At 41.6% G+C, this 26092-nt stretch overlaps 2 protein-coding genes across 3 annotated transcripts; one reads left to right on the top strand and one right to left on the bottom strand.

Annotated features, from left to right (window-relative positions):
* Position 1: 1 nt before the first annotated feature.
* sgtb (small glutamine rich tetratricopeptide repeat co-chaperone beta) lies at positions 2-10620 on the bottom strand. Of its 2 annotated transcripts, XM_035775828.2 has the most exons (12): positions 10545-10620; positions 9083-9197; positions 8749-8852; positions 8482-8563; positions 8175-8274; positions 6365-6469; positions 5878-6016; positions 4952-5014; positions 4019-4056; positions 3461-3544; positions 3055-3175; positions 2-2747 (listed from the first exon to the last, which is right to left on the bottom strand). In XM_035775828.2, exons 2-11 carry the CDS (start codon positions 9180-9182, stop codon positions 3064-3066), a joined length of 927 nt encoding a protein of 308 aa, XP_035631721.1. In that variant the 5' UTR covers positions 9183-9197; positions 10545-10620; the 3' UTR covers positions 2-2747; positions 3055-3063. The 2 variants fall into 2 exon arrangements, with proteins under 2 accessions (XP_035631721.1, XP_035631722.1); XM_035775829.2 differs by lacking the exon at positions 6365-6469 and having other exon boundaries at positions 10545-10619.
* A 26-nt stretch (positions 10621-10646) lies between these two features.
* Positions 10647-22428, top strand: nln (neurolysin (metallopeptidase M3 family)). The gene is made up of 13 exons (XM_035775827.2): positions 10647-10808; positions 13397-13680; positions 14007-14155; positions 14938-15042; positions 15241-15343; positions 16688-16848; positions 17232-17367; positions 17729-18095; positions 18296-18497; positions 18662-18848; positions 19670-19798; positions 19934-20070; positions 20324-22428. Exons 1-13 carry the CDS (start codon positions 10681-10683, stop codon positions 20480-20482), a joined length of 2247 nt encoding a protein of 748 aa, XP_035631720.1. The 5' UTR covers positions 10647-10680; the 3' UTR covers positions 20483-22428.
* Positions 22429-26092: the final 3664 nt, after the last annotated feature.

Genomic DNA, 26092 nt, shown 5'->3' with positions numbered 1-26092 from the left:
CTCCATTTTAAGACATTTTATTTAGACGTATATTTGTTGACCAAACATTATGCTGCTCTGTTTTACACAATATTCATTAGCTTCAATTAAGTGTCTGACAATAAATATCAGATGGAAAAGCATGCAAAATCAATAAGGCTGAATAAGTCCCATACTATCAACATTATTTCAGTGATGTCAAATGAAATAGAATCCAAAGAGAAATGGCATTGACATATTTGTGTGTTTGCTATGGTTCCAATCATTAGTAAATACAGGGTGAGGGTAGGGGGTGCAGACATGGTCACTATACATACTTTCAAGGACATACTTTCTTTTATCTTCAAATTAGCAGTCTGATAATTGCTATTCAAAGCAATGATAGAGGTCCACATGATCAAGGCTTAGGGTCTTTGTTTCATCCAACAGTAACTATAACAAATAATTTGGTACAAAAATAACTGTCTGAACATGATAGGATAGAAACAATGTAACCCTGCTGTCGTGTGTGTGTGTGTGTGTGTGTGTGTGTGTGTGTGTGTGTGTGTGTGTGTGTGTGTGTGTGTGTGTGTGTGTGTGTGTGTGTGTGTGTGTGTGTGTGTGTGTGTGTGTGTGTGTGTGTGTAACTCATGTAGTCATGAGAAAAAGGAATGTGCTCCCAGTTCAAATACTTCACAGATGCATCCTTTATCCCTTTCACTCCTTCCTGAACAACCACTTCCTCCATTTCTCTCCTTCCTTAATTCATTCCTCCCTTTCACTCCTTCCTTAACTCCCTTTCTGTCCTTCATTAGTCCCTCCCTCCCTTTCTCTCCTTCCTTAATTCCTTCCTCCCTTTCACTCAATGCAATTACTGAAAGCAATTTTAAGTCAATTCCTGGGGTCAGTTCTGAAAGGAGCAATGTTACAGAACGTGAAGATGTATCTGTTATACACAATACAGTTCTAATTGCCTGTCATGTACAGTGCCTGTCCAAAGTTTGGACACACCTACTCATTCCAGGATTTTTCTTTATTTTTACTATGTTCTATTATTGTCGCATAATAATGAAGACATCAAAACTATAAAATAACACATATGGAATCACATATGGAATCATGTAGTAACCAACCAAAATATATTTTATATTTGAGATTCTTCAAAGTAGCAACCCTTTGCCTTGATGACAGCTTTGCACACTCTTGGCGTTTTCTCAACCAGCTTCATGGGGTAGTCACCTGGAATGCATTTCACTTAACAGGTGTGCCTTGTTAAAAGTTAATTTGTGGAATTTATTTCCTTAATGTGTTTTAGCCAATCAGTTGTGTTGTGACAAGGTAGGGGTGACATACAGAAGATAGCCCTATTTCGTAAAAGACCAAGTCCATATTATGCCAAGAACAGCTCAAATAAGCAAAGAGAAATGACAGTCCATCATTATTTCAAAGATGAAGGTCAGTCAATCTGGAAAATTTCAAGAACTTTGAACATTTCTTCAAGTAAGTGCAGTCTCAAAACCCATCAACCTCTATGATGAAACTGGCTCTCATGAGGACCGCCACAGGAAAGAAAGACCCAGAGTAATTTAGAATTCAAGGGTACACTTAACCAGCACGGCTACCACAGCATTCTGCAGTGATATGCCATCCCATCTGGTTTGCGCTTAGTTGGACTATCATTTGTTTTTCAACAGAATAATGACCCAACCCACCTCCAGGCTGTGTAAGGCTATCTGACCAAGAACGAGAGTGATGGAGTGCTGCATCAGATGACCTGGCCTCCACAATCACCTGACCTCAACCCAATTGAGATGGTTTGGGATGAGTTGGACCGCAGAGTGAAGGAATAGCAGCCAACAAGTGCTCAACATATGTGGGAACTCCTTCTAGACTTTTGGAAAAGCATTCCAGGTGAAGTTGGTTGAGAGAATGGCAAGAGTGTGCAAAGCTGTCATCAAGGCAAAGGGTGGCTACTTTGAAGAATCTAAAATGTAAAATAGATTTGTATTTGTTTAACAATGTTTAGGTTACTACATGATTCCATATGTGTTATTTCATAGTTTTGATGTCTTCACTACTTTTCTACAAGGTAGAAAATAGTAAAAATAAAGAAAAACCCTTGAATAAGTAGGTGTTTCCAAACTTTTGACTGGTACTGTAGAATAGGGAATCCTATCAGCTCTATTAATTTAATTTCTATCTAAATGTTTCACCTCACTGTATACACCCCTGCATTCTCCTGCGTACAATTCTGTTGGATCAGTGAAATCAGTGCGGACCAAAGGATCAACAAAATATACCAAAGTATAGGAACACGGAAATGGTTTCCACATTGCTACTACAACACACTATAGAAAAACACAGAAATCCATTTGGAATGGAACATTATTGAGGAAAGATTAAATATTTGCTGTGCACTGGGTTGGATATTTAGAATAATTAGTTGAGACTGTCTCCTGATTGGGTCTCGAACTGAATATTCTTTCTCCTGATTGGTGGGAATGTTTTTGAAACTAATCGGGTGTCTAGAATGTGGTTGATACTCTATTTCCTGTTTGAGTATCTACATAGAATGTGTTGGATACTCTCTCTTCTTATTAGGTATGTAGAAGGTGTAGACTGTTTCTCATCTCTCCCCTCCTCTCTGAAGATACAGTCCCAGTAAAGTGCCATCGTCCCCATCTCCGTCTGTCTCTTCATTCCAGCTCTGCCGGTGATGTGAGTTTAAGGAATGGGTGTAGAGATTGTAATCACGACATATGGTTGCCCTTCCTCTATTGAAATGTACACTGAAGGGAAGAAATATGCATGTTATTCAAACATCCTTTTCACCTTGTGTAACAACATTGTAATAACAGTTTGTCATTCATAACCAGATCCTGATCCATCTATTGCTGGTAAAACAAAAGCACACGTAGAATCAAATGTTAGGTCTCTGCTATTGATATAACTGGACAGGTAAAAACAAATCCACCGCAATCTCCATGTTGCTTTTCACCATTCCATTAGAGCACATGAAGGGGAGGAAGCCACTTCCGACTATGGAGATGCACCCTGTAAAAGTGAGCCCTAACCTCTGTGTTCTAGTACACAGACCTGTGTGGATCACGAGTGCTCCTCAGCGCTGCCACTGAAGGAGCGGCTGCGGATGTGGTTCCTCAGCTGTTCGATCAGTTCTGGGTTCTGCTGCTGGATCTGCTGGGCAAACTGCTGACCACTGCAAACAGAGGCCAGCCAAGCTGGCATTTATGGTTTATCTGCTTTACATACTAGGTTAATGTAGTCCTTGTGTCAAGTAGATTATCATACAGATAGATGAAGCATGCTACGTTGAGTCCCTCACAATTCTGAGCAAAATAAATGTTGGACCAAAATGTAGCCTTTACTTTTAGGTAATCCTTGATCTGTCTGTTGCTTTTTAAAATGTGTAATTTGAGCCCTAAGGTCAGGAACAGAGAGTCCCTGTGTATGTTACAGTCATGACCCTGTGGTGCTGACGTACGCTTCAATCAGGCTGGAGATGTCAGACAGTCCTCCCACTCCTGCTGCTGGACCCCCGACCGCATTGGACATCATCCCTGACATACTGCCCACAGAGAGAGCGAGGACGAGAGAGAACCCAAGAGTTAGAAACGTGTCACACGCCATTTTAACAAAAACATCTGAGCATAATTAAACAGTAATTCCTCAATTCTGACTTAAAGCAATGATTACAGCATTATGAATTAGGGGGATGGAGGGTATTTTTGTAAACTAAAACATCTTGATGGGCTGTGTCTCAACAGTTTCAGTGGGGTGTCTTTCATCTATTTAATAATAACACTTTTGTGGGCACTTACATTTGTCCTATTTTCACACAAGTGTGTATTATGCATGTGTGAGCACATGTGCATGTGTGAATTGGAAATGTGTTTGTTGCATATACCACCTCTGAGACACCCTCAGAGAGTGGGGATTATTTATCATAATCAGTGCAGATTAAGGAAAAGTTGAGGATGTAGCTTTACACTATTGAGCCACACAGCCCTGGGTATGCTGCTTAAACATGCAGAACACTCACAGCTGTTGCACTTGTTGGTTCTGCATCACACTGGCGGCCTGTGAACGTGCACAAAGCCAGCAGAAAATCACCATGTTGCCCATTTAAATGTGTGAAAAAGACAGTTAACAGTGTTAAAGAGGAACGAGATGCATTCTCTAGTAGCATGGCTACTTAGCAGCACAACAATGTCATAGGTGTCTAGTAAAACTATTCAGGATTCAGCCCAGCTGCTTCCATGAAGGATTGGTATGCTTATAAAGACATGCACTCTGCCTGGCAGGCATTCCTACTGCCAACTGGTCTATCACCCAGTCATGATCAGCCCCTTAAAAGTCCCCAGGCCCCTTGACAATGGCATTGGTGGAAAACCAGGCCAACTGTGTCAGGCATGGGGTCAATTTTAGGAAGCATTCTTCACTAGTAACCGTATCACAAACACTCATAAAATAAGTATGAGGAACCAATGTCAAGGATTTGTCTAGGCAAGGGATGGCCTTGGCCCTGGAGGGACTGCAATGTGCATCAAGCCTGGGTCAACTATAGTATTAGTTTTCTTTCAAATACTGCAGGTAAGCTTGATTTAGCTGGCCCACTGTGATGGAACCAATGGAATAGTCCTAAAGTGCATGTGTAACAGTATACATTTCATCCATCCCTCGCCCCTACCCGGGCTCGAACCAGGGACCCTCTGCACACAGACAACAGTCACCCACGAAGCATCGTTACCCATCGTGCCACAAAAACTGTGGCCCCTGCAGAGCAAGGGGAACCACTACTTCAGGTCTCAGAGGGAGTGACTTCACCCGATTGAAACGCTATTAGCGCGCACCACTGCTAACTAGCTAGCCATTTTCACATGGTTACACATGCCTACCGTAAACTAAATCTATTTCCACCCAGGTATGCTGTGTGCAGTTGTTTATTCTAGCCCATCACTAATCTCAGTCGTACCATGCTGATGAAGGCAGGGTTGTTGATAAGGCTGGCCATGTCAAATCCCAGTCCCGTAGCCATCTGTAACAAGAAAACATTTAAAGGCTTCGTTAAGTTAAATCTGACAAGATAAATCTGTCCATATATATAATATAATTTTGTACCACTGCTCAAACCAGGAATATTAAACGTGTCTGATATAGCTGTTGACAGTGTTGGGGAAGCTACTCTGAAAATATAGTTTAACAAGCTACTAATTACTTCACACTGGAAGAAGTTAAGCTACACTAAAGCTACCTAAATATAGTTTACTGAACTAAAGTTACTTTTAAATAGTAGTTCACTACATCCATACTACTAAATCTGAAATGTTATAGACTACAAATTGCAAGAACAATTCACTCTGGAGTCAGATGTCAACAGAATGTGCAATTTAGCTTATGAAACACAAAAAATGTTGTTTCAAGTAATAATTAGGCATGTTTGATGCCAAAAAAAAAGAAGGAAATTCTTGCCTACTTCACTCAACAACAAAAAAATCAAGAAAAAAGTAATGTGTAGTTCCAGTGGTTAGTCTACACTGCTCCATGGAAAAAAATGAATGAACTACTAAAAAACACTACCTAGAGTTAAATTTAGTTCAACTACCACCAAGCTAATGCTAAATGTAATTAAATTACTAGTTGAACTACGTGTAGTTCACTACTCCCCAACACTGGCTGTTGACACAACTGGGACATCTTGATACACTTGAATACCCGTGGGATATAAGATACGTGTAATACATGAAGAATCCTTCTTAAAGTTTAGTTCAAATGTAAATAAAGTGTATATTCTTGGAGGTGTAGTGACCGTATTTGTAGGGGAGTAATGACACGTTATTACATGCAGTGTTAATGCTAACAATGTGAAATTGAGTTAAACACTTCAGCAGCACTACTTACAGGACTGGATGCCTCTTTTTGTTTCTGCTCAGCGATCTTCAGGTTGGATTTGTAGGTGTCATTCCCTGGATCTAAAACCAGAGCTTTCTTAAAGTAGGAGATGGCCTCTGGGTACTTATTCATAGCAGTCAATGCCAATCTATAGAATAATGAAATAAGAGACATTGGAGCAGTGCAGTGAGTTTAACTCCTGAGCAAAATAATTACTATTTTCAAGCCATATTCTTGCTCTATCATCTCATACAAACCATACCAGTCAACAGATGCTATTGCACCTTAAACAGTCCCAAAAAGCAATGTCATATTCCTCACAAGATACATGACCACAATGGAATTAAGTCCCAGACTTTGTGTCTTATCTTGGTGATTATACTAATGTACATGTATGCCTTTTTCAAGTTTTATTTTATGCTTGTTTTTAAAATTGTCAAAATAATAAACTAAATTAAGACCAGACATTTCCACTCCTCTCCCATGTCTAACTCACCCCATTCTCCCATAGGCTTTACTGTAGCTAGGGTCGATCCCTATGGCCCTTTCACAGTCTCCCGTTGCCTCTGTGTAGTTCCCCAGTTTACTGTGTGCTGCAGCCCTGCGTTGATGATAACAGCAACAGCCAGCCACACAACCAGACGCACTGGTTAATTTATTAGGACTCAGATCAATACGGCATGCAAAGGCTGCAGCAGCTTGGTGTTCCTATAGCCAGTAGTCTAGTTCATCAGACCTACTGTATGTCTGACAAGAGGCATGCGAGGCTGCAGCAGCTTGGTGTTCCTATAGCCAGTAGTCTAGTTCACCAGACCTACTGTATGTCTGACAAGAGGCATGCGAGGCTGCAGCAGCTTGGTGTTCCTATAGCCAGTAGTCTAGTTCATCAGACCTACTGTATGTCTGACAAGAGGCATGCGAGGCTGCAGCAGCTTGGTGTTCCTATAGCCAGTAGTCTAGTTCACCAGACCTACTGTATGTCTGACAAGAGGCATGCGAGGCTGTTGTGTGCCATGTCTTTCAGCTCAAACATACAGCAATTATGAGCGCATTGTGTATGCATGAAACAAGTCTATTGTAAGAGTTATACTCCAACTGTTCACAATGGTGACTCAGACATACATACACTACCGTTCAAAAGTTTGGGGTCACTTAGAAATGTCCTAGTTTTTGAAAGAAAAGCACATTTTTTGTCCATGAATATAGCATCAAATTGATCACAAATACAGTATAGACATTGTTAATGTTGTAAATTAAAATTGTAGCTGGAAATGGCAGTTTTTTTAATGGAATATCTACATAGGCGTACAGAGGCCCATTATCAGCAACCATCACTCCTGTGTTCCAATGGCACGTTGTGTTAGCTAATCCAAGTTTATCATTTTAAAAGGCAAATTGACCATTAGAAAACCCTTTTGCAATTATGTTCGCACAACTGAAAAATGTTGTAATTATTAAAGAAGCAATAAAACTGGCCTTCTTTAGACTAGTTGAGTATTTGAAGCATCAGCATTTGTGGGTTCGATTACAGGCTCAAAATGGCCAGAAACAAATTACTTTCTTTTGAAACTCGTCAGACTATTCTTGTTCTGAGAAATGAAGGCTATTCCAAGCAAGAAATTGCCATGAAACTGAAGATCTCGTATAACGCTGTGTACTACTCCCTTCACAGAACAGAGCAAACTGTCTTTAACCAGAATAGAAAGAGGAGTGGGAGGCCCCGGTGCACAACTGGAATAGCCTTCATTTCTCAAAACAAGAATAGACTGACAAGTTTCAGAAGAAAGTGATTTGTTTCTGGCCATTTTGAGCCTGTAATTGAACCCATAAATGCTGATGCTCTAGATACTCAACTAGTCTAAAGAAGACCAATTTTATTGCTTCTTTAATCAGACAACATTTTTTAGCTGTGCTAACATAATTGCAAAAGGGTTTCCTAATGATTAATTAGCCTTTTAAAATGATAAACTTGGATTAGGTAACACAACGTGCCATTGGAACACAGGAGTGATGGTTGCTGATAATGGGCCTCTGTACACCTATGTAGATATTCCATAAAAAACCTGCTGTTTCCAGCTACAATTGTAATTTACAACATTAACAATGTCTAAACTGTATTTCTGATCAATGTGATGTTATGTTAATGAACAAAAAATGTGCTTTTCTTTCAAAAACAAGGACATTTCTAAGTGACCCCAAACCTTTGAACGGTAGTGTATATAATATAGGTGTTACACATGTGTTCTGCATTTCTCATTTGAGTACAGTGTTAAATCTTGAACCATTTCAGAAGTGCTTGTGTGTACCTGTTACAGAAGTAGACAGCGTTTCGGAGGTCTAAATCGATGGCTTTTGTGTAACACTCCACCGCACAGCTGTAGTTCTCCTCTTTCATATGATTGTTCCCTGCGGATGAAATGGAGGTATCGCTTTTTGAGATAATGCCAGTCTGATGACCAGATCACGTCTACTGACAAATGTTACTACAAAATTACCAAACAATGTCACTATGGGAACAAACTGTAGTACAGTTGAACTTATCCAATGTGTATTTATCAGAAGTCTACAATACATATTCAAAGTGTCATATTCAAAGTGTCATATTCAAAGTACCTTCATTCTTCAACTGTTCTGCCTTTTCTGTGTCTTCTGGTGATGGGGATGTCTCTGGTAGCACCAGGTTATTCTGGTCATTCTAATGAAATGCAGTCACATTTGTCAATCAAGCATAATACACACCTTTCCATTTGTAGTTTACTGCATTTGCGAGGTTACAACTGATTTGAGCATGATTGATTAACTGCACACAGACAGATGAATGTTGTAGATTGGGTAAAAGAGTTTGAAACAAGGTAGTGAATCAGAGAGTAACCTTCCCACCTTGAGGAGAGAGTTGAGGAATATTTCAGTGAGAGGTTGTGGTGCTGCGAGATGACAGTCACTGGAGTTGATCTTGAAGGTTGTCTCCAAACATTGTATGGCGACTCCAATGGCAAAAACAGTGTTGCAATAGCATAATAGTAAACACTGAGTAGCTTCGATTCAATGGAACTGTTTATATTATGGTTATAGGTCTATTAGATAACATAGTGCATATGTTATTATAGTCCAAATGTGTTTACAAATCCTTGAATTGGAGAGAGCTGAATGCGGTATTTTATAAGCAGTTTTAGCAAAAACTTTGTGAACAGAGAGTGATCCCACACTGACCTACCTTCAAGGCTTTCCTGCTCATCAGAATTCAAAGCACCACAGTGTGTTTGATCTCGCAGGAACTGCACAATAGAGAATGCCAAGCGCTTCTCCACTGCCATTTTCACTTCAAACAACTGGGCATGAGAGGTTTAGAGATAAAGAGGAATAGAATATAACATTAAGTTTGGGGACACATAGAATAGAATAGTATAGGAAATGTAAGGGATACATACAATAGAATAGAATAGAATACCACACAGTAAGAGACTGCAGAGTTCATTCAAACTAAAGAAGTGTCATGAATGACTGTTTTATGACAGTTGAACAGTTCTATGGTTACTGGACTCCCTTACTTATGGTATCTCAAGTCACTGTAATGTGGTATGTTGGACCCAAGTTGTTAATACATGGCACCAAATATAGTATGTTACTGCCAGCAGAAAGATGCAAGTCTGTTTCCAAGACAACTCAAGGGAAAATTGTGTGTGTATGAGCCATTCTGTATAAGCAAAACATAGTTCAGTAATCATGAAACCCTCGGTATCATACACACATCACACACTTCATACATTTCATAACTCTTCACTTCACTGTAGATTTCCCAAAATAAGTTACTACTGTTACTTGCGGCTAGACAGTCAACAGAATTAAGATTTGATGTGATACACATTCCACGTATAAGTATTTGAATATCTATTTGTCTACTAATTCAATTTTTTGATTGTGAGATATTGTATTACCGTACACTACAGTAATAGAATTACTGCACTGCATAAACTTTTCAGGGGCAACATGTGCCATTATAAATGACACATAACCTACACAACAAGGGGCACATAGGAGAGACGGACCCCCTGCTTTCCCATATTATAAGATAGACATGGCTGTGAAATCAAATATGACAGAATACAATCAATGTATGGCAAAAAACAACAACTTTGATTTCAATTAATTTTCTCTTGTGTGATCAATAGTTTTGCAACCATGCATTATAACCTCACAATGTTGACATTTGAAAAGTCTAAAATTCATAATCATGCTTGTTTGACATTTCAAGAACAGGCAACCTCTGTTCTGTTGACATAGTCCCTTCTAATAACAAAATATGTAGTGTTGACATGGGATGATGCCGTGTAGCTATGTGATGTGATGCCGACTAGGGACTTGAGATTTCATCATGTCAACCTAATGCATCATCATCTAAAGTAAATAGCAGTCGTTGATGACAGACATATATTGATTATTTACATAGCGTGTCCAAATACATCATCATCCATGATGATCACCGACAGTGCGCCTCTCTACCCATAGTCTGCAGCCTATAATAATGACTGAGCATCGCTATAATGAAGCAGCCATTCACCGGAGAAAATAAAGGCAGGCTGATATCTCTTTTCTATCCAAAATACAGTACTGTAACATTGTAAATAACAACATTGCATTGATTCAAGGGATGTCATTCGACGCCCCCGCCCACCTACCTGAGATATTTTCCAGCAGTCCCCGCTATGGCGTCATGAGAACTTCTGTCAGATTGATCGCATCTCCGGCGCCTGCGCATTTCACAACGGAAGTGAACCGATTCATAATAGCACGACTGAAGCTCATTATAGTTCAATGCTGGAGCTGTCAAGTACAGCAGAGGTTGGAGGAGAGAGGGTTTGCGAATTGCACGCAAAAAAACTGCATGAACTAGCTGCTGGCATGTTTTTGATAAGAATTGTAGTGTGGCGAACTCCTTGCAGGTAGGCTACTGTCAAAGTCGTGCTCGTGTTTGTTAATTCCACATTAATTATTGTTGTTGCTGTGTTACTAGTTGCCATAGCTCAGGGAGGTACTATAATTAACCAAAGGCATGAATCATGTGTGGCTTTTATAGGCATACCGTGCAAGCTATGAAACAAGATAACTATGAGCTCTCCAGGTCTTATAAAGATTTAATGTATGGAGAGTATAACATAATGGCGTTGTTGTTAAAGCCAAAGCCGTAAAACTACACCTTACAAGTCCAGTTACCATTTTTTTTGAAAGGTTGGACATTGAGTATGTAATTTATGTACGCCAGTCCATTTTACATTTTATGAGGGCATATCAAGTTTCCGTCTCATTGCTGTTGAGGTCATGCCAAATAATTCGGCTGGCTGGCTGGATGGACATCGTTAGCCAGGAAAAAAATGCACAGCATTTGTCTGTATTGGAGTTGTTGGGTGTTTCAAGTTCCGTGGCTTTGCCTGTGACCTTTTAATAATGTATTGTTTGTTTAATTAATCGGTTTCGCAATGACTCAAGGGTATATAGAAGCTATAGGCGCTTACACTTGATAGGATACATGTGCTTGATATTACAAAAACGGTGTTAGAACTACTGTGTAGTACATTGGCAATGTTACATTATCTTAAACCCACAGAACAGCCCAGAGACAATCTAACAGTAAGTTATCACACTGCACTGCAACATTATAGAGTTACAGGGTAGCTAAAACAGTTAATAACAGTGTTTCATCATATATAGCTTTTATAACCTTGGATCATTTGAGGTAAAAAGGAGACACCTTTTTCTGTTTACTGTAACATTGGCTGTGTCACATTGTCTATTCTTGGAATGAAAACACACTGCAACAATCTATTGCTATCCCTTTCTGTCTGAAATGACTGCTACAGTAACCTATGGCAACTTAAGCTACATTTAATTCAGTTATGCTTTTATATATTTGTATTTTATTTTAACAGCCAATACAAAAAGCTTGACAAAGCCTTTTTATGACATAGCCTACAATAATCTCAAGGTTATCTAGGCCTGTAACCAGTTTCACTCATATGTGTTGTGGGATCAGTTGTCAGTCATCTGGGTAAATGTATCCAAGTGGTAGTGACGATTGTGCGAAAGTCTTAAAGGCCATTAAATAAAAGCAAATAGCACCTGACATTAAGTATTTACAGACTATCGTCTAACCCAGTGGTTACTTTCTCAGTCAAAAAGCAAGCCAAGATCTACCGCTCAGATTAAAAAAAACAATGTAACATTAACCTAATAAAAACAGTTCTGTAGGAATGAGGTTTGTTTAGTAGGCCTAATACATTATCACAGCATATTGGCTATATGCCTAGCCTGGCAATTGTTCTTTGTTCTTCTCAGACCAAAAATATATATCAAAACTCAAGCTTTGATATTAAAATAGATCAGTTGGTGTAGCACTTGCAATGTACAGCTGAGGGGGACGGGGGATGAGGTCAAATCATGACGTCAGTGATCTTCAGCTCGGAAAGTCGGAGCTCGATAAAAAATTCCAGTTGTCTTTAATGCACTGAAGTCGGAAGTAGAGGATTTCCGAATTCCCAGTGGTTCTGAACATGGCATTAGTCTCAGCGGAGGGACAGAAAGAGCAGCAGAGGGTCCGCCTCTCACGGTCCCTATTCTATCCTTCCTTTCCTCCGGTGAGACTGACCAGAGAGCGGACACCGTCTTCAACCAGATGGCGAAACTCGAGTCGCACATCATCTGCCTCATGCACAACTTCATGTTATTCCTAAAACCAGAGAAAGTTAAATATTCCTCGATGTTAAAATATACATGACGAGCTGCTAATAATAATAAAAACGCAGGGTTTATCGATACAAGTGTCTGCTCATTGATTGCAGCGCGAGTGGACGTAGGGAGACGCGCATTTTATGTTTTGTTGCCAAAAACATTAATGGCCTCTTTAATGTTGAATAAAAACACTTTTGACAGTGCCGAATAAAAATATGTACTGACTCATAAAAACAGCAACTCTTTCCTTTATTCTTTGACAGTCTCTCTCTGGTCATTATTTTATAAGTCATGAAATCTCAGGTTGGCTGGTATCAAACTTCGACTCGATTTAGCCATTGATCTCCCGGTCCACCCGGTGGCCTGATTTGGTCTTTTCAAACAAATTACATTTTTCCAAATGGGAACACTTTGTCTCACCGGTGTACAGGGCTTCTGAATCAAGTGCATCTACGACCAACAGCGCAAAAAGGAGCGCAAGCCTTTGACGTTGGCTTTTCCACAGAAATATTTGGTGATTGACTGTGAATGCCAGTCGCGATCGGTTGGTGACTACTGTTTTAACCTAACGCAATCGTTGCTTAATATAGACTGGTGCCATTTAGTCTTAAGTATGGGTGTGTGTGAAGATTAGAGTTTAAGATAAATCTTTCATTGTATTTCTTAGCATTCCAGTATGTTTCCTAGAATGTACAGTATTTCAAGTGAATTAAATCACCCTGAGGTTATATGAAATGTACAAAAAGTTGCGAATGTCATGCACATTATTTTTTGTTTGTTTTTGTAATGATTTTATTTTCTCCAGAGTGTTTGGTTCTAAACCCGGTGTGAGAATGACCCTGCAGAATGGGCTGGTGTTACCTGCTGCCAAAAACTGTTCCCATGCAGTCCCAGTAGCTAGCACAGCAGACTACAACAACAGGAACACCCTGAGATGGGACCTGACCCCAGACCAGATCAAGAACATGACAGAGAGCCTGGTCCAGAGGATCAAACAGGTCTACGATGACATCGGATCTCTGGATGTAGAACAAGTGTCCATTAAAAACACCTTAAAAGCCCTGGCCAATGCCAAATTAGAATATGCAGGTAAGTTATTGTCTGATCTGGGCCACACTGATCTTAGTTTATTAAAAGGTCAAATGTGTTTTTAATGTTGAAACAGTTGAAACAGAAATGTTTTATATGGAGATGTCTCTCGCTTCACATTTTATTATGCAGTAATTACACATTTTTAGACAACACTTCTGCTCCAGTTGTTTGAGCTCAAACCTCTTTTTGTTTCTTCCCTGGACCACTAATCTATAATGTATTTCTGTAGTCTACCCTGGACCACTAATCTATAATGTATTTCTATAGTCTACCCTGGACCAGCTGAATATGCCACCTTTATCTTGCCTGTATTTGTTCCCCAGCACAGCGCCATGTTTTGGATTTTCCCCAATACGTGTCTGCTTGTAAGGAGGTGCGCTCAGCGAGCACAGAAGCAGACAAGAAGCTGTCTGACTTTGATGTGGAGACAAGTATGAGGGAAGATGTGTTTCACAGAGTGATTGCCTTGCAGGTACAACTAACTAATTAACTACCTATTAACTAACTAATGTAGGTACAATATATACATACACATATGGCCAAAATCATTTATGACTAAGTATGGAGGGAGGCAAATAATATTTATTTCAAGGTCATTTTGAGGTGTTATGTAATTAAATTGTTGGCTTTGGCTAGTTGGTAGCATAACATACTGAGAGTTAATTCGTTCATGTGCCCTCATTTGATACCATTGGTTCATATTTAGCCTACAGTAATTTGATCCCGATAACGGTCTGGCACCAGCTGATGCCAAGTGGCCTGATCCCGCTAAAAAACACTGTTAGTCCACTGACCATCATTTTCACATATCATAGATAGTGAACTGGTCAATCCACACATTGACACATTATTTCATAATCAATCAATCAATTGATTTGGATCAATAATCTGGAAGAGGTTTGTACTCCCAAAACACTGAGATGAGACAGTGTTCTCTCCAGACTATTTATTGCCCTTTGTAATGAATTTGTATCCATGGCCACAGCTATTTCATTGAGAGACCAGATTAAGTCCTCACTGTCATTGGGGCCCTGGAAGCAGTCAAGGGACCGACAGACATGTGATGGTGGAGACCGCTCCATGCCCTGCCAGGTGGAGGCCTGGCAGACTGACAGAACCACACAAACACACACACCACACACAGACACATAAATCACACCATAGGTAATCAATGGGACATATGGGTGATATTAAATGCTCTGCCAACATGGCACAAGTGCATCCTCAGAGAGTGGTCTGATTTCTTTCTTGCAGGAGAAGCAGCTGGACAATCTAACGCCTGAGGCCAAGAGATTCTTAGACCGTCTTATCACATTAGGGAAGAGGAATGGATTGCACTTGTCAAAGGATATACAGGAGGTAATACTACAAACTTTGGAGTTTCATGCACATAAGGGAAAGGATTCCTCAGTGGCGCTTAAGTGCTGAAAACAACATTACATTTGTTTGAAGATTTGATATGAGGCTGTTATGTGATTTGTAGCACTGAAAGTCAAACAGTCTATACTTTCGACATTGTAGAGTTCTCATAACAATGTGGTAATTTCTTCTCTCTAGGAAGTCAAAAGATTGTCAAAACTCATCAATGAACTCTCAATCGACTTCAACCAAAATCTAAATGAGGAAAACACGTATCTAATATTCAGTGAAAATGAACTAAGTAAGCAGCACCAGCACTAAAAGAAATGAAATGACTATCTATGATTGTCCTTGACCCCTTTACTTTGTCCACATCTTATTACAATACAGCCTTATTCCAAAATGTATTAAATTAGTGGTTTTCCTCATCAATCTACACACAGCACCCCATAATGACGAAGCGAAAACACGTTTTTTGACATTTTTGAAAATGTATATATTATGAAACAGAAATTTACATTAGTATTGCATAAGTATTCAGTCCCTTTGCTATTAGACTAGAAATTGAGCTCAGGTGCATCCTGTTTCCATTGATCATCCTTGAGATTTTTCTACAACTTGATTGGAGTCCACCTTTGGCAAATTCAATTGATTGGACATGATTTGGAAAGGCACACACCTGTCTGTATAAGGTCCCACAGTTGACAGTGCATGTCAGAGCAAAATCCAAGTCATGAGGTCAAAGGAATTGTCCGTAGATCTCCGAGACAGGATTGTGTCGAGGCACAGATCTGGGGAAGGGTACCAAAACATTTCTGCTGCTTTGAAGGTCCCTAAGGACACAGTAGCCTCTATCGTTATTAAATGGAAGAAGTTTGGAATCACCAAGACTTTTCCTAGAGCAGCAGGGACTGGGAGCCTAGTCAGGATCGAGGGAAAGATGACCGGAGCAAAGTACAGAGAGATACTTGATGAAAACCTGCCACAGGGCTCTTAGGACCTCAGACTGGGGCAAAGGTTCTCCTTCCAACAGGACAACGACCCTAAGCACACAGCCAAGACAATGCAGGAGTGGCTTCGGGACAAGTCTCTGAATGTCCTTGAGTGGCCCAGCCAGAGCCCAGACTTGAACCGGATTTCAACATCTCTGGGGAGACCTAAAAATAGCTGTGCAGCAACGCTCTCCATCCAACCTGACAGCGCATGAGAGGATCTACAGGGAAAAATGGGAGAAACTCCCCAAATACAGGTGTGCGAAGCTTGTAGCGTCATACCGAAAAGACTCGAGGCTGTAATCGCTGTCAATGGTGCTTCAATAAAGTACTGAGTAAAGGGTTCGACAACTTTTATGTAAATGTAATATTTCTGTTTTAGATTTCTTTTATAAATTTGCTAAAATTTCTATAAACCTGTTTTTGCTTTGTAATTATGTAGTTTTGAGTTAAGATCAATGAGGGGGAAAAAACAGTTTAATCAATTTTAGAATAAGGCTGTAGCGTAACAAAATGTGGAAAGTCAAGGGGTCTGAAAACTTTCCGAAGGCACTGTGTATTCTTGTCGTAATATGTCCTTCATATATCCTTGATATATCATTACCATGTTTCTTCGAATATTTGGGTGTTGACTCCTGCTTTTTACCTCAAAGGTGGCCTAGCGGATAGCTATCTGAATGGTCTGGAGAAGACTGAGGACAGGCGGTACAAGGTATCCTTGGCATACCCTCACTACTACCCTCTGATGAAGAGGTGCCACATGGCTGAGACCAGGAGGAAGATGGAGACTGCTTTCCATAGCAGATGTAAGGAGGTAAAACCACCTACATGTATTTGTAAAGACTTATACAAATCAAATGTGTAATGGATTAATGTATTGTTTTATTGTTTGTTTGGTTGGTTGATCAATTGATTGATTTTTTTATCAGCAATGTTGATTTGCCACTTGGCATCAATAACAACGTTTGGAATTATATAAGGGTGCCAAGGGGTGCAGTTCCTTCAGAAATCAAGGCACCCTAAAAAATGCAATATTATAATAAGTTTAGCCAACTTTTTCAGGGCATTCTCAAGACCAGTTCACTTATTGACAGAGTTCAGAGAGTTCCATGAAAGTCAACATACAGTGTTTATGACCACGTGTGTCAGACTTCATGAAAGTTCACTATTTCTAGGTAAAAGATTGTCTTGTTGCAGGTAAACACAGTCATTCTGGAGAAGCTGATTGAGCTGAGGTCAAAGGTGGCACAGCTACTGGGTTTCAGTACCCACGCCAACTGTGTGCTTGAGATGAACATGGCCAAGAATACCAACAATGTGGCATGCTTTCTAGGTATGACCTCTTACTTGACTCAACAACTTGACCCCCCCACTGTGTGTCAATATGGCAAAAACTCTTATTGCTCAACAATAACCTCAGAGATGGAAACGTATTATATATTTTTTCTGTATGCCTGACAAATATCAATGTAGAACTTTATTACACAGCATTCAGATATGTAACAAACAGGTAATGCCTTACCAATAGTCAGATTCGAAAAATGTTGGTCAGTCAGCTGCCTCTGTTATTTAAATTGTGTGCTTCATTAACTTCTCTAGCACTAATAACAAAAACACAAAAAACACTTTTTGAAATTGAGGTGAGGTGTCATTCACTCAATTTTGATATATTTTACATGTCACCTACTTCACAGATGAGTTCTATGCTAAACTGAAGCCGGTGGGAATCAAGGAAAGGAAGTATATCCTGGCCCTGAAGAAGAGGGACTGTGCCATGCGGGGAAAGGCCTTCGATGGACAGATCAACGCCTGGGACCTGCCCTACTACATGAACCAGGTGGAGCAGGTGAAGTTTGCTGTAGACAAGGACAAGCTGATTGAGTACTTCTCTCTGGAGGTGGTGACAGAGGGGTTGCTCAGTATCTACCAGGAACTGCTTGGCCTTAACTTTAAGCAGGTAACCAGCGCCCACGTGTGGCACGACAACGTCAGCCTCTACTCTGTACTGGACACGGCCACTGGGGAGGAGATCGGCCGGTTCTACTTGGACCTGCATCCCAGGTGAAAGGCCAGGGAAATATGAACATAAGTAGGACTGTGGGGTGCTATCGGGGCTATAGTTGTATACTCCTGGTAGGGATACAGGGTTAGTTGCTCTCGTTGAAGCTACCATAGCACACTATTGTGGCTAAATGTAAGGTTCAGAGTGTGATTCACACTGTGCTTGATGTTGAGTCATTTACCTTGTGTCCTCTCTCCAGAGAAGGGAAGTACGGTCATGCTGCCTGCTTTGGGCTCCAGCCGGGCTGCCTGGGGCCTGATGGGAAACGTATGCTGCCGGTTGCGGCCATGGTGGCCAACTTCACCAAGCCTACGAAAGGTTGGCCCTCTCTGCTGCAGCACCACGAGGTGGAGACCTTCTTCCATGAGTTTGGCCACGTCATGCACGAGCTCTGCTCTAGGGTAGGCTTTTCTGCTGGGGGGGTGACATTCAGTAGCATACCAGTAGCATATATTATGAAGTCAAGCACACATGGGGTGCACACGAAACGCTATCCTCGATTAAATTATCACCAGCATGGTACTGAAGTGATACAGTGTATTATGATCTCCACGGCCCTCCCTAGACGACGTTCTCAGAGTTCAGTGGGACCCTGGTGGAGACAGACTTTGTGGAGGTGCCATCTCAGATGCTGGAGAACTGGGTATGGGAGAAGGAGCCCCTGAGGAGGATGTCTCGCCACTACAAAGACGGCAGCCCCATCCCCGACAACCTGCTCAACAAACTCATCGCCTCCAGAGTCGCCAACACAGGTCAGGGATCACACATACACTGTAATAAGGTAACTAAGAAGTGAGTAGTGCATTTATCCCATGCAATCTATCCTACTGGATATACAGTGCATTCTGAAGGTATTCAGACCTTGACTTTTTACACATTTTGTTACGTTACAGCCTTATTCAAACATGTTTTAAAAAAATGTTTTATTCTTCCATTAATTTACACACAATACCGTTGCTGCACAGTTATTTTCAGGTCTCTCTAGAGTTGTTTGATCAGGTTCAAGTCCGAGCTCTGGCTGGGACACTCAAGGACATTCAGAGACCCAATCGAACATCTCTTGAGAGACTTAAAAATAGCTGTGCAGCGATGCTCACCATCCAACCTGACAAAGCTTGAGAGGATCTGCAGAGACAATTGGGAGAGACTCACCAAATACAGGTGTTCCATGCTTGTAGCGTCATACCCAAGAAGACTCGAAGCTCTAATCTCTGCCAATGGTGCATCAACAAAGCACTGAGTAAAGGGTCTGAATACTTATGTAAATGTGATATTTCAGTTTTTATTTTTTGTAAATTTGCCAAAATATCTAAAAACCTATTTTTGCTTTGTCATTGTGGGGTATTGTGTGTAGATTGCTGGGGGAAAAAACTATTTAATCAATTTTAGAACAAGGATGTAATGTAACAAAATGTGGAAAAAGTCAAGGGGTCTGAGTACTTTCCAAATGGATAGCATCCATAGTCTTTGGTACATGCATTTCTGTTCCCTTCAAATCCAAAATATTTTTAAAAATACCATTAAAATAACTTGACATCCAATAGACTCCCACTGATGTGCCTGTCTTGTTCAGGTCTGATGAACCTGCGTCAGGTAGTGCTCAGTAAAGTGGACCAGTCTCTGCACACCAAGTCCCATGCCGACACTGCCGAGGTGTTCGCCAAGCACTGCCAAGACATCCTGGGGATCCCCGCTACTCCAGGTCTCACACCAGTGATAATATAATGTCATTTAATTAGAATATGAATGTACATTACAATTCAAATATTAAAACAATGTTCCTCCCGTAAGGATTTATTATTCTCAAAGAATACAACATTATTATTTTTTACTCCAGGTACAAATATGACAGCTAGTTTTAGTCACTTGGCTGGGGGCTACGATGGCCAGTACTATGGCTACCTGTGGAGCGAGGTCTATTCCATGGACCTCTTCTTCAGTCGTTTCAAAAAGGAAGGAATCATGAACCCCAAGGTGTGGCAAAATCAATCCACTCCCCATTCATCTTGAATTAACATATTTAAAAATTGGTATGCATCTATACTTTTCATAAATAAAGAATTTAAGCCTTCAAGTTCCATTTGATTGGCAAGCATCTTTGAGTGCTATCTTGTGTGTGAGTAATATTACACCATTTATCATACTCTACTCTTATGTACCCAAAATGTACATAAATGTAAGCCTTGAAGTTTGACTGACATGTTTTGCATGCCCATCTTATCATCAGGTGGGGAAGGAGTACAGGAGGGTGATTCTGGAGGCTGGTGGTTCTGTGGATGGAAGGGACATGCTGAAGACCTTTCTGGGTCGTGAACCTTGCCAGGATGCCTTCTTTCAATGCAAGGGATTGGCCAAAACTGAGGGAACACTGAATGGTTGTCACTGACTCCCTCTCACTCCACATTAAAGGGATATTTGGGGATTTGGGCAAAGAGGCTCTTTATCTACTTCCTCAAAGTCAGATGAACTTGTGGATACCATTTTTATGTCCCAGTATGAAGGAAGTTGGAGGTAGTTTTGCGAGCCAATGCTAACGAGCGTGAGTACAATAACTGGAAGTCTATGGGTATTTGCTAGCATGTGAGATCTGTGGCCTCCCGGGTGGTGCAGTGGTTAAGGGCGCTGTACCGCAGCGCTAGCTGTGCCACCAGAGACTTTGGGTTCGCGCCCAGTCTCTGTCGTAACCGGCTGCTACCGGGAGGTCCATGAGGCGACGCACAATTGGCCTTGCGTCGTCCGGGTTAGGGAGGGCTTGGCCGGTAGGGAAATCCTTGTCTCATCGCACACCAGTGACTCCTGTGGTGGGCCAGGTGCAGTGCACACTAACCAAGGTTGCCAGGCGCGCGGTGTTTCCCCCAACACATTGGTGCAGCTGGCTTCCGGGTTGGATGCACGCTGTGTTAAGAAGCAGTGCGGCTTGGTTGGGTTGTGTATCAGAGGACGCATGACTTTCAACCTTCGTCTCTCCCGAGCCTGTTTGGGAGTTGTAGCGATGAGACAAGATAGTAGTTACTGGATTGGATACCATGAAATTGGGGAGAAAAAGGGGTAAAAAAAAGAGATTACATCTGTTGTTCATGCTAGCAGATACCCATAGACTTCCAGTCATTGTGCTAACACTAGTTAGCAGTGGCTTGCGAAACTACTTCAAACTGACAATATGATGACAATATTTTTTGCCTTCACTTGACTTTTTCCAAATGTTGTTGTGCCTGAATTTAAAATGGATTCAATTTTGATTTTATGGCACTGGCCTACACACAATGCCCCATAATGTCAAAGTGGAATTCAGTTTTTCTATTAATTAAAAATTATGAAATGTCTTGATTCAATAAGTATTCAACCTCAATAAGTTCAAGAGTAAAAGTGTGCTTAATAAGTAACAAAATAAGTTGCATGACTACCTCATCTCTGTACCCCACACATACAATTACCTTTAAGGTCCCTCAGTCAAGCAGTGCATTTCAAACACAGATTCAACCACAAAGACCAGGGAGGTTTTCCAATGCCTCAAAAAGAAGGGCACCTATTGGTAAAGGGGTAAAAATAAAAACAGACATTGAATATCCCTTTGAGCATGGTGAAGTTATTAATTACACTTTGGATGGTGTAATTTTTCCTGAATACAAAGTGTTATGTTTTGGGCAAATCCAATACAACATGTTACTGAGTACCACTCTCCATATTTTCAAGCATAGTGGTGGCTGAATGTTATGGGTATGCTTATAATCGTTAATGACTGGGGAGTTTTTCAGGATAAAAAATAAACAGAATGGAGCCAAGCACTGGCAAAGCACTGGTAAAACCTCGTTCAGTCTGCTTTCCACCAGACACTGGGAGATGAATCATGTTTTACTTAAGTTTATTTGAGTAAATGCACTTTTTCTTCTTAAAACCTCATTGTTAAGGGCTTGTAAGCAAAAATGTCACTGTAAGGTCTGCTGTACACCTGCTGTATTCGGCGCATGTCACAAATAACATTTTATTTGATTAAAGACACAAGGCCAAATCTACACTGGTGTTACTTACCAAGAAGACAGTGAATGTTCCTGATGAACCGTTTTGACTTAAATTTACTTGAAAATATATGGCAAGACCTGAAAATATTTGTCTAGCAATGATTAACAACCAATTTGACATTGCTTGACGAATTTTGAAAAGAATAATGGTCAAATGGTGCACAATCTAGATGTGGAAATCTCTTAGGGATTTACCCAGAAAGACTCATAACTGTAATCATTGCCAAAGGTGCTTCTACAAAATATTGAATACTTATGTAAATTAGATATTTCGGTATTTCATATTCAATAAATATGAATACATTTCTAAAAACATGTTTTCACATTGTCATTATGGGGCCTTGTGTGTAAATGGGTGAAATTTTTATTTATTTAATCTATTTTCAATTCATGCTGTAACACAGCAAAATGTGGAATAAATCAAGGGGTATCAATACTTTCTGAAGGCACTGTATCGGTTGTTATTGTATTGGAGTTGCCATGTTTCATTTTAGCTCCCGAGTGGTGTGCGGTCTAAGGCACTGCATCTTAGTGCTAGAGGCATCACTACAGTCCCTGGTTAGATCCCAGGCTATATCACAACTGGCCGCGATTGGGAATCCCATAGAGCGGCACACAATTGTCCCAGTGTCGTCCGGGTTAGGGGAGGGTTTGGCTGGGTAGGCCGTCATTGTAAATAAGCATTTGTTCTTAACTGACTTCCCTAGTTAAATAAAGATTCAATTAAAAATTAAAAAATTATAATTCTGTTAATTGTTTGAGTGCCATACAAGATGGTGCCGAAAGAGATGGCAGCTTCGATTCAAGTCCTTAGGAAAATGTGTAGTTTTAGTTTTTTTAAATGTATTATTTATTACATTGTTAGCCCAGAAAACCGTATGTGTTATTAGAATTATTTGATATCAGAGAAACGTCAATTTACCAGCACAACCAGCACCATGACCAGGAATCCGACTTTCCCAAAGTGGATCCTTTGTCTGCACCTCCCAGGTTATTTGAACTGATTCCAGAGGCCGACCCAAAACAACGCCGGAGGAGAGGGTACCGGAGCGGTCTTCTAGTGAGGCTTCGGATGCGAGCACACCACCCACCGCTCTCGTGTATATTACTCACTAATGTCCCGTCCCTAGTTAGCAAAAGTCGACGAACTCTGGCTGCTTTCCAAAGAGATATCCGGGATTATAATATACTCTGTTTCACGGAAACATGGCTAGCAGGGGACATGCTGTCGGAGTCCATACAGCCAACAGGATTTTTAGTGCATCGCGCCGACAAGAATAAACATCTCTACGGTAAGAAGAAGGGCGAGGGTGTATGTTTCATGATTAATGACTCATGCTGTAATTGTAACAACATACAGGACCTCAAGTCGTTTTGTTCACCTGATCTAGAATTCCTCACAATCAAATGCCGACCGTATTATCTCCCAAGAAAACTCCTTGGTTATCATCACAGCCGTGTATATCCCCCCGCAAGCGGATACCAAGACGGCCATCAAGGAACTACACTGGACTTTATGCGAACTGGAAACCATATATCCTGAGGCTGCATTTAATGTAGCTGGGGATTTTAACAAAGCTAATTTGAGAACAAGGCTACCTAAATTCCATCAGAATATTGATTGTTGTACACAAGCGAGTAACACGCGCGGCAAATCTGACCATGACTCCATCTTGTTGCTCCCTTCCTATAGGCAGAAACTTAAACAGAAAGTGCCCATGCTTAGGTCTATCCAACGCTGGTCTGACCAATCAGATTCCATACTTCAAGATTGTTTCGATCACATGGACTGGATATGTTCCGGGTAGACATTTACATTTACATTTAAGTCATTTAGCAGACGCTCTTATCCAGAGCGACTTACAAATTGGTGCATTCCTTATGACATCCAGTGGAACAGCCACTTTACAATAGTGCATCTAAATCTTTTAAGGGGGGTGAGAAGGATTACTTTATCCTATCCTAGGTATTCCTTAAAGAGGTGGGGTTTCAGGTGTCTCCGGAAGGTGGTGATTGACTCCGCTGTCCTGGTGTGTTCCACCATTGGGGAGCCAGAGCAGCGAACAGTTTTGACTGGGCTGAGCGGGAACTGTACTTCCTCAGTGGTAGGGAGGCGAGCAGGCCAGAGGTGGATGAACGCAGTGCCCTTGTTTGGGTGTAGGGCCTGATCAGAGCCTGGAGGTACTGAGGTGCCGTTCCCCTCACAGCTCCGTAGGCAAGCACCATGGTCTTGTAACGGATGCGAGCTTCAACTGGAAGCCAGTGGAGAGAGCGGAGGAGCGGGGTGACGTGAGAGAACTTGGGAAGGTTGAACACCAGACGGGCTGCGGCGTTCTGGATGAGTTGTAGGGGTTTAATGGCACAGGCAGGGAGCCCAGCCAACAGCGAGTTGCAGTAATCCAGACGGGAGATGACAAGTGCCTGGATTAGGACCTGCGCCGCTTCCTGTGTGAGGCAGAGTCGTACTCTGCGGATGTTGTAGAGCATGAACCTACAGGAACGGGCCACCGCCTTGATGTTAGTTGAGAACGACAGGGTGTTATCCAGGATCACGCCAAGGTTCTTAGCGCTCTGGGAGGAGGACACAATGTAGTTGTCAACCGTGATGGCGAGATCATGGAACGGGCAGTCCTTCCCGGGAGGAAGAGCAGCTCCGTCTTGCCGAGGTTCAGCTTGAGGTGGTGATCCGTCATCCACACTGATATGTCTGCCAGACATGCAGAGATGCGATTCGCCACCTGGTCATCAGAAGGGGGAAAGGAGAAGATTAATTGTGTGTCGTCTGCATAGCAATGATAGGAGAGACCATGTGAGGTTATGACAGAGCCAAGTGACTTGGTGTATAGTGAGAATAGGAGAGGACCTAGAACAGAGCCCTGGGGGACACCAGTGGTGAGAGCGCGTGGTGAGGAGACAGATTCTCGCCACGCCACCTGGTAGGAGCGACCTGTCAGGTAGGACGCAATCCAAGCGTGGACCGCGCCGGAGATGCCCAACTCGGAGAGGGTGGAGAGGAGGATCTGATGGTTCACAGTATCGAAGGCAGCCGATAGGTCTAGAAGGATGAGAGCAGAGGAGAGAGAGTTAGCTTTAGCAGTGCGGAGCGCCTCCGTGATACAGAGAAGAGCAGTCTCAGTTGAATGACTAGTCTTGAAACCTGACTGATTTGGATCAAGAAGGTCATTCTGAGAGAGATAGCGGGAGAGCTGGCCAAGGACGGCACGTTCAAGAGTTTTGGAGAGAAAAGAAAGAAGGGATACTGGTCTGTAGTTGTTGACATCGAAGGGATCGAGTGTAGGTTTTTTCAGAAGGGGTGCAACTCTCGCTCTCTTGAAGACGGAAGGGACGTAGCCAGCGGTCAGGGATGAGTTGATGAGCGAGGTGAGGTAAGGGAGAAGGTCTCCGGAAATGGTCTGGAGAAGAGAGGGTAGCCTCAGATAATAACATTGACGGTAACACTGACTCGGTGAGCGAGTTTATAAGGAAGTGTATAGGAGATGTTGTACCCACTGTGACTTTTAAAACCTTCCCTAACCAGAATCCATGGATTGATGGCAGCATTCACGCAAAGCTGAAAGCACATTCCACCGCATTCAATCATGGCAAGGCGACTGGAAATATGACCGAATACAAACAGAGTAGTTATTCCCTCATAAGGCAATCAAACAAGCAAAGTGTCAGTATAGAGACAAAGTAGAGTCGCAATTCAACGGCTCAAACACGAGACGTATGTGGCAGGGTCTACAGACAATCACAGATTACAAAAAGGAAAACCAGCCCCGTCGTGGACATCGACGTCTTGCTTCCAGACAAATTAAACAACTTCTTAGCACGTTTTGAGGACAAAACAGTGCCATCGACGCGGCCCGCTACCAAAGACTGTGGGCTTTCCTTCTCTGTGGCCGACGTGAGTAAAACATTTAAACGTGTTAACCCTCGCAAGGCTGCCGGCCCAGACGGCATCCCTAGCTGCGTCC

Source organism: Oncorhynchus keta, chromosome 9 (genome assembly GCF_023373465.1).
Source record: "Oncorhynchus keta strain PuntledgeMale-10-30-2019 chromosome 9, Oket_V2, whole genome shotgun sequence".
In the NCBI taxonomy this organism is placed as follows: Eukaryota; Metazoa; Chordata; class Actinopteri; order Salmoniformes; family Salmonidae; genus Oncorhynchus; species Oncorhynchus keta.
This window is presented reverse-complemented; position numbering and strand designations above follow the sequence as displayed.